The 16,374-nt window shown below is 38.6% G+C and overlaps 1 protein-coding gene across 4 annotated transcripts in view; it reads right to left on the reverse strand.

The window, feature by feature from the left end:
* The window catches only part of LOC116218399 (signaling lymphocytic activation molecule-like), a 29,284-nt gene that overhangs the window by 3,011 nt on the left and 9,899 nt on the right, over positions 1-16,374 (reverse strand). Inside the window, exons 1-6 of one of the 4 annotated variants that reach the window (XR_004162826.1) lie at positions 16,206-16,286; positions 15,595-15,909; positions 13,835-14,113; positions 13,067-13,175; positions 12,476-12,550; positions 11,367-12,062 (exon numbers count right to left, since the gene is read on the reverse strand). The exons of 1 other annotated variant lie outside the window; for it this stretch is intronic. Coding sequence is in view for 2 of the 3 variants with exons in the window: in XM_031559983.1 (XP_031415843.1) it covers positions 12,535-12,550; positions 13,067-13,175; positions 13,835-14,113; positions 15,595-15,909; positions 16,206-16,275 (789 nt within the window). In the remaining variant the exon portion in view is untranslated. Of the gene's footprint in view, positions 1-11,366; positions 12,063-12,475; positions 12,551-13,066; positions 13,176-13,834; positions 14,114-15,594; positions 15,910-16,205; positions 16,287-16,374 lie in introns of those variants that run through there. 2 more of the 4 variants (XM_031559983.1, XM_031559984.2) reach the window with 2 other exon arrangements.

The raw sequence follows: 16,374 nt of genomic DNA on the forward strand, positions 1-16,374 counted from the left end.
CCGACCTCCAAAGACAGTTGCAAGGGTCTCTCCTCCTTCAATCCTCATATTACCATATTGAGAGACTGGCACTGGAAACATAATGTATCCTCCCTGAAGTCCTGAAACTTCCTTTTCCTTTGGTGTAAAATGGTTTTCAGAAGAACAGAACTCTAAAAGTGGAAACAAAACATTTATTCTAAACTGGCATCATTCAGTTTATTAGTTCTGAGTGGGTCATAAAGAGCAAGTCAAGATCACATCAACCTGCATGCGCGCCACTTTTATTATTGGCATTTCTGTGATCATATTGCTTAGAACAGACAGTGAGGTCTCTGAACATATAACATTTTGGCATTTTTTTTAAATATAGTTTTCAGAAGTTCATTTAGTTGTGTGCTTACTACAAAATGTCTTACAAAATGTCTAATTTTCTTTAGGTTCACTTACCCCCACAGAAAATCACCAACAGGTACGTCTTCCAGTATATCCACATATTTATATATATATATACAGTAGATTACAGATCATGCCTCTTTCAGACCTCCATAGTTCATAATGTTCTCTCTACTGCCGATGCCGAACTCAGGAAATGGGGAGGGGCAAGGGGAGGGGTCAAACTGGTCACCAATAGGGTGTCAAACTGGTTTTGATGATAAAGTTAATCTAAGGTCCTATATATATATATATATATATATATATATATATATATATATATATAGGACCTTAGATTAACTTTGATAAATGATAAAGTTAATCTAATGTCCTATATATATATATATATATATATATATATATATATATAGGACCTTAGATTAACTTTATCATCAAAACCAGTTTGACACCCTATTGGTGACCAGTTTGACCCCTCCCCTTGCCCCTCCCCTTGCCCCTCCCCATTTCCTGAGTTCGGCATCGGCAGTAGAGAGAACATTATGAACTATGGAGGTCTGAAAGAGGCATCATCTGTAATCTACTGTATATATATATTACAGATTATAGATTATATAAGCCTCTTTCACACCTCCATAGTTCATAATGATCTCTATACTGACGATGCCGACATTGGTGAAATGTATTTGACTGAAATTATTTTCAGTGTAGAATACCAATCTGTTATTTGATGCATTCATGATCTGCTGTTTGTGTATGAGAAAACTGTTTAATCTGAGCGGATAAAAAAAAGAACAAAATACCGTGGGTAGGTGTGTCTTCAACTGAAGAGTCAACAGATACCTGCTGGTAAATGAGACCAACTGAAACCCACATGGACTCATAATTACCACTGACTAACTGAGTCTTTTGTTTTCACATATGACTTTGTTAGCCTTAACTATACTAACAGAAATGTTAATGTGTGGTTGCGATCTTGGGGTGATGGCATAACCACTGATGAAATATCTGGTCATGTGAAATGTAAGACTCAGGTTTGTGCCATATCTCCATCCAGTGGCGTAACGTAGTCACGACGGGCCCAGGTGCAAGATATTATGACGGGCCCCCCTAGTGAACGCTATCGTAGCGTCCCCTACTTCCGCACCCGCGTCTTAAAAAAATGCTAAAGAAATATGTTTGTTATCGATATAAATAGTGTTTAATTAAACAAGCTTACATATTTCAGAAGCGACGGGTGTGTACACAATGTAGGCTAGGTTACCTGTTGCATGGTTGCTGACACACCACTGAGAGCAGCGATGCTGATCCCAGCTGAACATCTGAAGTGCTGCTAGCAGGGGCGTCGTCCGGCGTACTCTGTGGGCTGGCGACTAGTTGACGGGCTAGTTAAAAAGCCAAAATAATCTAATTTAGGCAGCTTTGCCACCCTCTCCTCCTGTTCTTTTCTCTCTTGCCTTTTTCTACTTCCACTCTTAAAAGGCATTGTTACGAGTAAAATTGTGCTGTGCTCAATGAACTACGTTGTCGTGACCTAATCACAAAAATACCAAAGAATATAAGAACTTATTCATTTCATTGAATAGTTTTTTGATAGTTTCTATAGTGTATGTAGAATAAGCATATGATTTTGTTATAAATTGCTACTATTCCCCCCCCCAAAAAAAAAATTATGAAAACCATGACAGAGATAAGTTTGCCTTTTCAAGAGAATATATAGTAGTACACACTGCCACCAGTTTACGACAATTCGTCTTTGAACACAAGCATGTCTGATATGTGAAAATTTTACGCAGAACTGGCCCGTCGAGAGACGTATGTAGGCTCCATCTTTGGGCCCCCGACACCCCACGGGACCAGGTGCACCTCCTATAGTTACGACTCTGTCTCCATCACAGTAGTAGGACCACAAGGAGCTAATGTGTGATATTACTTAGCAATTGTGTTTGGTATAGCAATGCAATGTGTTAAATAGGGTATCTGTAGTACAAGACTTTCACAAAATGACATTACAATTCAGTGACATAGGTAAAAATTATAATTCAGTGACATAAAACATGTTAGTTGAGAAAGTTTGCCCTCTTTGCTTTTGCAATAGAATCGAGAAACTGAAACCAATCTCATTCCAGCCACTAGGTGGCATTGTGCCACATAAGCTTTAAAATGTGTACTTTTACTGGCATCTTTCTTCCTAAAATATTGTGGGCTCTTGGGGTACATACATATTTGAGCTGCTTTAATTACCTCTAGCACTTTGTCATTTCTGGCTACAGTATATCTTTAGTGCACAGTTAAAAGCAGTGAAATGTTTATAGGTGACCTAAGACAATGGTTCCACTCCCCATCACATTGCTGTCTGTGCCTGTGGCCTCTGGGGAATGTGGTTGAATTTTGGCGTAGATGGAGGTTAATAATGGCTCTTGTCCCTCGGCAGCCAGTTCTGGTATGCGCTGTCCCTCTCAGTTACTACTGAGAAATACTACTCCAATCACCAAGACCCAAACTGAAAGAAACTGACAAACACTTTGCTTCAAGTTGTTATCTGAGATAAATTCAGTGGATAATTTACTGCTTTGGCTTCTGTTAACAGAGCAAACATAATGACATGATGGTGAATGTTGAATTTATGAATGTTGGTGTGAATGTTTGATCAAATTACTTTTGATCCTATCAGATTGTATTATACAAACATATCAATGCTACATATGCACTTTAGAAGTAGAAGTTGCTTGAGCATCTATAATGGCCTTATTTTACTCAATATACCATTTAATAGTAATAAGATAATGTCTGGAAGTAATAAGATAATACTTTTTTTTTTTCATCAATACAATATCATATAATAGCAACTGAAAGTAATTATGCTAATAGGATGGACAAATAGTTACCTGCCTTCTATGTGGTTTGTCATTTTCCTTAGACAAAGAAAAACTTCAACTACTGCAGTAATACAGACCACACACCTAACTGAAATATATAGTATGTGTTTTCTTTCTGGATCTGTCAAAGGAAGCATAAACATTTTCAGTGTAATCAAGGCATTTTATGTAAATGTTCACATTGCACATTGTTGTTGTTATTATTGAGATTAGAAGTTACATTCTATTAGTATAAAATGTTCTTGTGAGAAAATCCTGCACATAGGGAATCCTTCATAGAGAATAATTTATATTCATGGTTATGTAGATTTAATTATACTAATTTTCTCTTAACAGGCATGTCATGGCTAGAATATTGACATATCTTGTGAAACTGATATATTGCAGTTAAATGTGCAGTCTTTGATTATATTCCATTACTCCTAGTCAAATTTGAATCCAGGAATGTACCTTTTAATACATCAATTAAACACCCCCAGATTTCATAGTCAGCATCGGTACTTGTACTACTGCCATGGATCTTCACTCAGTTTACGCACCTTGTAAGCCGGCATAAGTATTGCAGTTCATACAGTTCAATTATAGTCAGAAGAAAAATGTAGGATAAATGAAAGCGCTTGAATCTTCCTGGCAAACCACAGAGCAAAACTACAAAATGTCAAGGCAATCTCAGACCTGTTAGATTTAGGTTGTTAACAGGTGAAATGAAGCTGGACATTGGCAATGGCAACTGATATCTTGGAATTGGTAGCTTTGGTAGTGTCATCACACCAACCATATTTCACAAGAGGAAGCTTTTCACAATAGCACTCTCGATTGGAAACTATATTTTCCCAATAGCACTCTTGATTGGAAACTATATTTTCACAATAGCACTCTCGATTGGAAACTACATTTTCACAATAGCACTCTTGATTGGAAACTATATTTTCACAATAGCACTCTTGATTGGAAACTATATTTTCACAATAGCACTCTTGATTGGCAACTATATTTTCACAATAGCACTCTCGATTGGAAACTATATTTTCCTAGTAATGTGACAGCGCTTAGGAAAGAGAGCTCCCATGTCTCAGCAGCTACATACATGCTTCATACAATTGTAGCTAAACACGTACATACAATGCAAGGTCTATGCTGTCAGGCTGACACCATTTACAATTTGAATATCATTCCAGTAGGCTTTGCAGTTTGCAGCATGGGGTAGCAACTTGGCATGTAGTGTTTGGAGAATAACTGTGCCACAGCACTTACTGTATTACTAACTTATGCACTCTGCAATTGCTATAAGGTTCAGCACAGTGTGTATTTATTTATTTGAGCCATTTCCACACCCCCCACATTTTTTACCATCACAAACATGACCTTTGGGGTCTGACAGCATCATACTGCAGATGGTCATGAAGAGCTTTCATCCAATTACCCACCTCACAGTTGGCCAAAGAGCACTTTCCTTTCACCTAATATGAGAAGATTTAATCTGCGTTGAAGCATAGATGTTAGAGAGAATATAAGTACAACTGTGAGCGTATTTAAGAAATGAACACTTACCATACACATTTAGCCTAAAAGTATACTTTCCTTCTAAGCCCTCAGTGTTCTCTATGACATAACTGCCCGAGTCAGCAACTGTCAAGTTATGAAGAGAGAAGTGTCCAGTCTGACTGTCCCAGCGCAGGCGACTCTTAACTTATCTTTAATTCTAACCCGACCTTCAAAGACAGTTGCAAGGGTCTCTCTTCCCATCCTCATATTACCAAATTGAGAGACCGGCACTGGAAACATAATGTATCCTTCCTGAAGTCCTGAAACGTCCTTCTCCTTTGATTGGTTTTCAGAAGAACAAAACTCTAAAAGGGGAAACAAAACATTTATTCTAAACTGGCATCATACAGTTTATTAGTTCTGAGTGGGTCATAAAGAGCAAGTCAAGATCATACATCAACCTGCATGCATGCCACTTTCTTTATTGACATTCCTGTGATCATATTGCTTAGAACAGACAGTGAGGTCTCTGAACATATAACATTTTGGTATTTTTAATAGTTTTATAGTATTTTCATAGTTTTCAGAAGACACATTTAAGTCATTCATTCAGTTTTGTGCTTATTAATCTAGACTACCAAATGTCAAACAAATATTGTTAGAGCCATAAATAAGATGTGTATTATTTCTGGAATAATATTATTTTGTATTTAACTTATTTATTTTGTATATAAATTATAATGAATAGCTCTGTAAAGTAGAGACTCTTATTTTGACACGTTGGTTTGACCATGTGAAGAGAACACGTTTAGTTAGAAGGAACGGAGAAGCACAGAGATTCACAGTTTTTTGACCGTGCTAGCTTAATTGTGAATTAAGACAGATACAGTGCCCTCCACAATTATTTGCACCCCTAGTGAATATGAGCAAAACAGGCTATGAAAAAATATGTCTTTGCTGTTTATCCTCCTGGTCTTTCACTCAGAATATTCACAAACATCTAACCTTTTCATTGAAGTAAAATTATTGAAAGAAAAAAAAAACTGTTGACATTAAATAAATATTTTCCCCCAAAACATGTGTGCCACAATTATTGGCACCCCTTAATTTAATGTTTTGTGCAGCCTCCCTTTGCCAAGATAACAGCTCTGAGTCTTCTCCTATAATGCGTGATGAGGTTGGTGAACACATGGCACGGGATCTGAGACCATTCCTACATGCAGTATCTCTCCAGATCCTTCAGATTCTGAGGTCAGCGTTTGTAGACTCGGCTTCAGCTCATCTCACAGATTTTCTATGGGGTTTAGGTCGGGGGACTGTGATGGCCATGGCAAAACCTTTATTCTGCTGTCGGTGAACGATTTTTGTGTTGATTTTGAGGTGTGCTTCGGATCATTGTCCTGCTGGAAGGTCCAACCACGGCCCATTTCAAGCTTACTGGAGGGGGCTGTTAGGTTTTCATTTAATATCTGCTGGTATTTGATGGAGTCCATGATACCATGTATCCTAACAAGATGTCCAGGGCCTTTGGAAGAAAAACAGCCCCACAACATCAAAGATCCGCCACCATACTTCACATTGGGTATGAGGTGCTTTTCTGTATGGCTATCTTTCTGTCTACGCCAAACCCACCTTTGATGTTTGTTGCCAAAAAGCTTTATTTTGGTCTCATCTGACCATATAACTCGGTCCCATTGAAAGTCTGACTTACATTTGGCGAACTGTAGGCGCTTTAGTTTGTTGTTGATTGACAGCAGAGGCTTTTTTCTGGCAACCCTCCAAAACAACTTGTGGTGATGTAGGTGGCGTCTGATGTTAGTTTTGGAGACTTTCTGACCCCAAGACTCAACTAACTTTGCAATTCTCCAGCTGTGATCCTTGGAGATTATTTTGCCAGTCAAGCCATCCTCCTCACGGTGCGTGGGGTCAATTTACAGATAGGTCCTCTTTCAGGCTGATTCTTAACATCTCCTGTCGCTTTAAACTTCTTAATTATTGCCATGATAGTGGAAATGGGTATTTTCAACTGTTTAGAGATTTTCTTGTGTCCATTTCTTGATTTTTGCAGCTCAACAACTTTTCGTCACACATCGTCACTGTGTTCTTGGGTCTTTCCTATAGTGATGAATGACCAATGGAATTTGGCCTGCGTCACCTCATATTTGTACGCCAGTGGAACAGGAAGTCATGGTTGACCTCTTAAGAGTTCCTTATCAAACAGGTGAACTTAAAAATGTAAAACATGACTGGAAATATACTTCAGTTAGATTTTAATTATAAGATTTTTCTAGGGGTGCCAATAATTGTGGCACACAGGTTTTGGGGAAAAATATTTATTTAATGTCAACAGTTTTTTTTTCTTTCAATAATTTTACTTCAATGAAAAGGTACGATTTTTGTGAATATTTTGAGTGAAAGACCAAGAGGATAAACAGCAAAGACATATTTTTTTATAGCCTGTTTTGCTCATATTCACTAGGGGTGCAAATAATTGTGGAGGGCACTGTATATAAGAATCATTTATTTGTGTATGTACATGGATACCTGAATCTTTAAAAAGATAAAGACATTTAAACTTTTAAGCTTTTGCACGCGTTCAATACTTTCCCCGAGTGCTTCAAAGGATGACACAGATATTGGATCTGCTGCCATTACAAATATGTCTAATTTTCTTTAGGTTCACTTACCCCCACAGAAAATCACCAACAAATAGGTCTTCCAGCATATCCACATATTTACATGTTGAAGAGTTTGAAGTAGCCGAAATAAGTAGGAGGAGCAATAGGGAGTCAAAATGGTTGTGATGATGAAGTTAATTTAAGTTCATGAATTATTTTAAGTCTATTACCTGTTTAACAGCTGTTGCAGTTTTTCCTATATTTGAATTTCATCAAATGTTTTATAAGTTAAACATTTTTTATATTTTATTTGATCAGAGCTTGTTTTTAAAACGGTTAAAATGTGTCTGGATCAAGTATGGTTTTATGATTGGCTATATATAATTCTATTCTTTGGATCAGTTCATGTTAGCTGCATATCTGTTGTATTAATAATGAATGATGAATGTTCTCTGTTCGTTGTTTAGTGTTCTCATCCTCAACCCCGGCCCCTTGCTCTAACTTCAGGCCCCCCTTGGAGGGCCCACCCCACACTTTAGGAACCATTTGCTCGGAAATGTCACCACCAGCTACTTCCTGGCTCGGCTAGGCTTGCATGTATAAAGCACTGATGGAAACAAAGTGCGTAGGTAGCAACATGAGCATGCATATGGTGAGGTGGAAAGTAAGAAAGTCTGGTCAGAACTATAAGAGGTTTGGGGGGGGGAGATGGTTGTTGTTGTGGTGTGTGTGTTGTTGTTGTCGTGTGTGTGCGTATGTGGGCTGGTTGGGTGTAAAATTGGGTCCCTATATTGTATAGAGACCACGGGTAAGACTTTAGAAATTAGGGGACCATAACATGTCATTTTTATGACCTTGTGCATTCATCAGAATATTACTTTTAAAATAAATTGAGCTCGTTTCTGTTGTGTGTGTCCGTGTGTTGTTGTTGTTGTTGGTGGTGGTGGTGGTGTGTGTGTGCGTGTGCGTGTGCGTGGGTTGGTTGGGTGTTATATTGGGTCTCTATATTGTGTAGAGACCACTGATATTCATGAGCATGTGCCTTTCAAAGATTAATTCTTTGTTGAGACAGTTTAAAGGAATAGAAACTATATATTCAAGAACTGAAATAATTGAATACAACTGAAAACTGTACAGAAGTGGTTTTCTAGCTCGATGTTTTGGTCAATGTGTCTTCATTGAATATAATGACAAAGAGTAGCACATGTTCAAACAAAGAGAGCAGATACTGACCACAGTTTATATCTGGCTGTATCAACTTATCAGGGAACTTTCAACGAGATAGGAATCCTTAGGTGCCAGGCATTTTATGTATACTCCACACATCTAAGTGAGGGATCGGATCAGTCTACAGAGAGCAAGACATTTCTGAGCAAGAAACTGCTTACCACAGATATAACAATGTAAAAAAATTGAGAAAACCCCTCACAGTTACAGGCAGATCACACAACATACACAACATTCCTCTCACAGAATTGTAACCAGTGAAAAATCTGGCAATAATGGTGGAAAATCCAATATGACTGAAATTGACGTCATATGGTGCGTTGAACTTGGCTTGATTCAACTCATCCAACAGTACCTGTTTTTTTTTTTTCAAATCAGGCTTAGGGTTCAAAAATTGCATGCATAAACGCACCTCCAACTTCGACCTGTTGGTGGCACTAGAGCACTCGAGGTGCTGACATGCCACTTGCTGGAAAGAATGAGGGGACCGTCCCAAATCAGTGTGCCAAATTTAAAAACGTTTTACCGTACGGCTCTAGGGGCTGCCATAGACTCCAATGGCAGAGGAAGAACATGAAGGAAACACAATGGCTGCCTACACAGCTTTTCAGCCTGCTGAGAGTTATTATATTGCCCAACTCTCTGCCTCATTATTTGGTCCCTGTAATGATAGTCATGAACTGTCAGTCCATGTTTGCTTCTCATTCAGCAAAGTCAGGGAGGGATGTAGAGAAATCAAATGCAAATAACCACACCAGTATTTGTTTGGCTTGGCAGAAATGCACTATCCTTGTTCCTAGAACAATTTTAATTAGACACATGCAACCCTCTCCATTCCTGTTTACTGGTGAACCAAATTTGATTGTGTAACCGGCAGAGTTACTGCCCTGTCTCCCAGCAGCCACCGTAGCTCCCGTCCTGCTCTGCCACGCCTCCAAGTAGCACAGTTTCTCACCAGGTGGGATAGTTGAGGTCACACATTCTTGCTCTCCGTGTTATTGCTGCTGAAAGGTATGTGATCCTGGTTCATTCCCACTGTTTGCGCACAGCTGTATGGCCATTCGTATCTAAATCTACTGCTTGGCAACAGGTGTTAACACTCCACCAAGCGCTTCACGTTACCATGCCGGTCCGCTACTAAAGGTAGTGGTGGCGAAATAAAGCTTCATTAAATCTTGAAGCTTTCCAGCGAGATGTGTGAAAGTGGTTAATGTCTTGAGGCTTCGAATGCACTCGAGGAGTTAATGATTAATGGTAAATGAAAATGCGGTGTAGGAAAGATTCTCGGGACAGTGAATTTGTTTAATACATGGCATGCCAAGGCGTGCTACAACATGCATACACACAATAGTATGGTGAAAAAAATAAATGAGTTCATTTTTTAAGTATTAGTGATCAATGTAATTCCATAATGACATTGAAACTGTTCATTTGATATTCATTCATACAAATAGTGATTCTTTGACAGTATATATCACTCAGTATGCGGGGGTGCAGCGGGGGGCGTTGTCGCTCTACATGTGAATGTTCCAGCTTTGATTCCGGAGCACTGCGAGCTTTAATACATCGCTTAGGATAAACCGTCTCGATATCTTTACCTTCACCTGTATGCCATTCAGACATTGTTGAACACAGGGCAGTTTAAGAGCTTTTGGATAGCTGGTCAGTGCTTTTGTAAAAGGGCAATGAGAGTGCTTTTGGACAACTGGTCAGCAAGACAATCTGAGACTTGCTTATTATGTATCACCATGTACATAACAGACTTTGTGGTTTCTTTCTTTAGGAAGATTTGCCACTGCTGCTTTGCCTTCTGTAGATTTAGTATAATTTCAGCTGTTGTTCTTGTTTTGTTTGGTATTTATTTGTTTGGCATTTGACATGGCCTAAGCCTAGGTGTGCTCTGGGTCTAGCGTGCCTTTTACTGCCTTTATTGTTGTCCTTTCCCCGCCGTGGTGTTAAGGCAATAGGTGCGGTACTGGCTGCCCCAGTGTTCTTCCCCGGTTGGGGGAACCCCACTAAAGATTGAACTTCACCCTTTCCAGGCCAGTTAGTCTTCACCCCACCTCCTTTTCCCCTCTCCTCTGTAGAGAAATACAGAGAGTGTTGCAGCTGTTCTACAGGGCAGGTTGCCGGATCTGAGCCTTCCTCTTTGTGCACTGCATGCCGTATTCAAAGTGGTAACGTGCACTTCCCCTTTTGGCAGTATCTGTGCCTAGGTGTGTGTGTGTGGATGTGTGAGTAGGCACCAGAGTCAAGAGCACAGGTGGTGTGGTGTTCTCACTGCTCTTCCAGGACGGGTAACCCCTCTCAAGCTGCTCCATGTAACCCACTTCAGTGCCCCCTACCCTTCTGGTGGTAGCCATTACCCTTCCCTCTTGCCATATGCCTGCTCATGGTGTGACCTGATGTGTTTTAACCCCAGCTGCGAGAACAATTCAATCGGTAGTTTATCATTGAAACATGTATTAATAAATATTTATTTGTATATTGAATTAACACGTCTCTGTAATCACTTGAGCGTATCTGTGTGTGAGAGCCCGCTTGTCTGGAGGTCTAGTTGCCCGCTTGTCTAGAGGTCTAGTTTGACATTGTGTATATCTTGGTGTGACAGACCCCAGGTGGCGTAGTAGAGCACGTCTGAGCCAAGACCTTAACGCCAGTAGGTCACAATTAATTTATCACTTTATATATGCGGATAAAAGCATGAACTTTTCAAAACCTCAGGTAAAATAGCCCCTCAATGCCTCTTTCATACCTCTATAGACAGATGTGTGCACACACGGAGTGAGTGAGAGAGTAAATGTTTATTTATTACACGGTTTGGTGCCTGGTTTGCATCTCATGAAATACAATCTCTACTCTCTGTCTGTTGCTTGGACAACAGATGAGCAGACTGAAATGTACACCTTTGGTAATGTTTGTTCTGTTAAAATGAGATGAGGGGGGTGGGTAAGACTGGATGAATTTAAAACAAATGTGAAATTGGTGAAATATATTTTACTGAAATGATTTTCAATGTAGAATACCAATCTAGAGATGACATATTCAGTGACACAGATAAAACATGAGAAAGTTTGCTCTCTTCTCTGCTTCTCACAATATAATTGAGTCAAACTGAAACCAATCTCCTTATTACAGCCACTAAGTCTCATTGTACAAAATAAGCTTTAAATGTTCTTTTACTGACATCTTGCCTCCTAAAATATTGTGTTGTACTGTTGACTGGATTGACATCTCTTGGGGTACATAAATATTTGCGCTGATTTATTAACCTCAAGCACTTCTTGATGTCATGTCTAGCTACAGTATATCTTCAGTGCACAGTAAAAAGCAGTGAAATGTAATTTTATAGGTGACCTCAGATCACATTGCTGTCTGTGCCCGTGGCCTCTGGGGAATGTGGTTGAATTTTGGCGTAGATGGAGGTTAACAATGACTCTTGTCCCTCGGCAGCCAGTTCTGGTACGTGCTGTCCCTCATCCTGAGAAAGGGGCAGGAAAGCAGGAGAAGGGAGGAGGTGTGAAGAGACAGAAACACAAAGAAGACAGGGAGGAAAAGTGCTGTCAACTGTGCCATAACAGGATTGTCCAGACATTTAATATTGGAGAGGGATATTTTTCACAAGCCTTGAGCAAGTTCTGTTGTATCATAATCTGCTGTGACCACCAAGACTTTTCTGTCATGCACAGGAAATGACATGTGGTTTTCTAACGGTGCTCTAGCTGAGACCAGGCTACTCTTCTATGATGAGCAGAGCAATGTGCTTCAGCATGAGGCAGTAACAAACTCTCACAGAAACGCATCCATGCATACAGCACACAGTCTTCCTGAACTCCTACTTTAAGTTCGAATACGTGTTTGACAGCAATATTCAGTTAGCCCTGTGTTACAGACCTGAGTGGTTCTTAAATCACTGGAATACCTCAGAGTACTGAACTTCCGTTCGTAGTTCTTCATTTGTAGATTGTGCTAAAAGATAAACAGACACGTGTTACTACTGAGAAATACTACTCCAATCACAAGACACAAACTGAAAGAAACTGACAAACACTGTGCTGCAGGTTGTTATCTGTTCTAAGTTCAGTGGATAATTTACTGCTATGGTTTCTGCTAACAGAGCAAACAGAATGACATGATGGTGAATGTTGAATTTATGAATGTTGGTGTGAATGTTTGATCAAATTACTTTTGATCCTAGCAGATTGTATTCTACAAACATATACATGCTACATATGCACATTAGAAGTAGAAGTTGCTTGAGCATCTATCATGGTCTTATTTTACAAACCTGTTAAAAGTGTTTCTATTATATGAAAGGAAAATGTTTCATTTGGAGAGATTTCCTCAATATACCATTTAATAGTAATAAGATAATATCTGGAAGTAATAAGATAATACATTTTTTTTCATCAATATAATATGATATAATAGCAACTGAAAGTCATTCTGCTAAAATGTGGGAAAATAGGATGGTCAAATAACTACCTGACTTCAATGTGGTTTGTCATTTTCCTTAGACAAAGAAAAACTCCAACTACTGCAATAATACAGACCACACAAAGAACTGAAATATAGAGTATGTGTCTTTCTGGATCTGTCAAAGGAAACGGAAAAATGTTCAGTGTAATCAAGACATTTTATGTAAATGTTCACAGTGCACATTGTTGTTGTTATCATTGAGATTAGAAGTTACATTATATTAGTATAACATTTTCTTGTGAGAAAATCCAGCATATAGAGAATCCTTCGTAGAGATTAGTTAATATTCATTGTTATGTTGATTTCATTATACTAGTTTTCCCTTAACGAGCATGTCTTGGCTAGAATATTGACATCTCTTGTGAAACTGATATATTGCAGTTAAATGTGCAGTCTTTGATTATATTCTATTACACTTTTAGTCAAATTTGAATCCAGGACTGTACCTTTAATGCATCAATTAAACACCACCAGATTTCATAGTCAGCATCAGTACTTGTACTACTACCATGGATCATAATCACATTCAATATCATCATCATCTGTTGTAGGTATAAAGGTCATTTTGCACCAGGTTTGTAATGAAGATAAGCAAATCAGAAAAGGAGAATGTGTCTAGTTTTCCAACAGGCTATGAATGGCTACTTTCATTCCTGTTGGATGTCTAGATAGAAATGATCACTGTATAGTAGACATTTACATCCAATTTGCTTCAATGGATGATGATTGATTGATTGATTGATTGATTGTTTGATTGATTGATTGGTGTCATACCTGCAGAAGAAGATGCAAGACATCGCTCCTGTAAGTGGTCAGACGATAGCTGGAATGTCACATTCATTATTGGGTTGGCAGCTACACAGTTATAACTGGCAGAGTTTTCACTTGTAAGGTGAAGGCTCAGATTGGTGTTGATGTGAGGGTTCCTAGTCTGGTTCAAGAGCATGTTTTCTGCATACCAGGACAAAGAGACATTTCTGCCATTCTCCACGGAGCATGTCCAAGTGCATGAACTCTTGTCATGCAGTGTCACCTTAGGACTGGACAATTGCTCTGGAAAAGGACAAGGTTAAATAATTTAAGTTACAGCAATGAAACTCATATCAGGATAGATTCAAATCTGTTACAATATGAGAGTTGTTGACAAGTATTTAATTTCCCCAAATGCATGTGAGAACACATTCACACTTAAAAATGGTTGCTAACTCAGTTTAGACATTGGGCTAGAGATCCTTAGCTGTTTTTGTCAGAGTGTTTTATTCTCAGATGCATATCTCCTGCAAATATGTTTATGGAACACATTCATCACTAGTTACTTGTACTTCTATCATGCTTCATATCGAGTTTCGCTGCTGCTGCCATTTCAGTAAGATACCTTTATTCCTGTGGCCTATACGCACATTGATATGATTCCTAACGCCTGAGGTCATGTGAAAGCAGACTTCTTCACTCAGTTTACTCACTCTGTAAGCCGGTATAAGTATTGTAGTTCATACAGTTCAGTTATAGTCAGAAGAAAAATGTAGGATAAATTAAAGCGCTTGAATCTTCCTTGCAAACCACAGAGCACCACTACAAAATGTCAAGGCAATCTCAGACCTGTTAGATTTAGGTTGTTAACAGGTGAAATGAAGCTGGACAACTGATAGCTTGGCAATGGCAACTGATAGCTTGGAATTGGTGGGTTTGCTAGTGTCATCACATCATTCATATTTCACAAGAATAAGCTTTTCATATTAGCACTCTCGATTGAAAACTATATTTTCATAGTGATGTTACAGCGCTACAGGAAAGAGGTATATAACTCTTATGTCTCAGCAGCTACAGACATGCTTCATACAATTTTAGCTAAACACGTACATACAATGCAAGGTCTACACTGTCAGGCTGACACCAATTACAGTTTGAATATCATAAATTCTAGTAGGCTCTGCAGTATGGGGTAGGAATCACTTGGCATGTAGTGTTAGAAGAATAACTGTACCACAGCACTTACTGTATTACTAACTTATGCACTCTGCAATTGCTATAAGGTCCAGCACAATGTGTATTTATTTATTTGAGCCATTTCCACACCCCCCACCTTTTTTACCAGCATTTTGGGTCTGAGAGCATTATACTTCCACATTACTATGTTTTAAATCGTGTTTTGTCCAGCTTCAAATCAAATAAGTAAATATCTATTAGACTGATTGCCTGACAAAAACATAAAATTGTACACATTGTCGGGGATCCTAATGTTTGGTGGCATATTACATTTTATCCACATTTTCCTTGTTTTTTTAGTTAGGTTAATTTAGGTTCAATGTTTGGGTTACAGTTAATAATAAAGACAAAAATAAGAATCAGAAGGTTAAAACATACAATACAACTGCAGATCATCATATAGACCTTATATCCAATTACCCGACTCACAGTTGGTCTAAGAGCACTTGCCTTTTACCTAATATAAGAAGATTTAATCTGTGTTGAAGCATAGATGTTAGTGAGAACATAAGTACAACTGTGGGTGTATTTAATGAATGAACACTTACCATACACAGTTAGCCTAAAAGTATACTTTCCTTCTAAGCCCTCAGTGCTCTCTATGACATAACTGCCCGAGTCAGCAACTGTCAAGTTATGAAGAGAGAAGTGTCCAGTCTGACTGTCCCAGCGCAGGCGACTCTTAAACCTAGGCATATCTTCAACTCTAACCTGACCTCCAAAGACAGTTGCAAGGGTCTCTCCTCCTTCAGTCCTCATACCACCATATTGAGAGACCGGCACTGGAAACATAATGTATTCTCCCTGGAGTCCTGAAACTTCCTGTTTCTTTGGTGTGATATGGTTTTCAGAAGAACAGAACTCTAAAAGGGGAAACAAAACATGTATTCTAAACTGGCATCTTTCAGTTTATTTGTTCTCAGTGGGTCATAATGAGCAAGTCAAGATCATACATCAACCTGCATGCGCGCCACTTTCATTATAGACATTTCTCTGATCATATTGCTTAGAACAGACAGTGGGGTCTCTGAACATATAACATTTTGGAATTTTTTAAATATAGTTTTTAGAAGACGTCATAAGTCATTCAGTTTTGTGCTTATTAATATAGACTAACAAATGTCAAACAAAATGTCTCATTTTCTTTAGGTTCACTTACCCCCACAGAAAATCACCAACAAATAGGTCTTCCAGCATATCAACATATTTGCATGTTGAAGAGTTTGCATTTTTCACACCAAAATGTTTTGTATTAATGTATGTATGTATTAATAATGAATAATGAATGTTCTCTGTTCGTTGTTTAGTGTTCTCATCCTCAACCCCCT

Source organism: Clupea harengus, chromosome 22 (genome assembly GCF_900700415.2).
Source record: "Clupea harengus chromosome 22, Ch_v2.0.2, whole genome shotgun sequence".
In the NCBI taxonomy this organism is placed as follows: Eukaryota; Metazoa; Chordata; class Actinopteri; order Clupeiformes; family Clupeidae; genus Clupea; species Clupea harengus.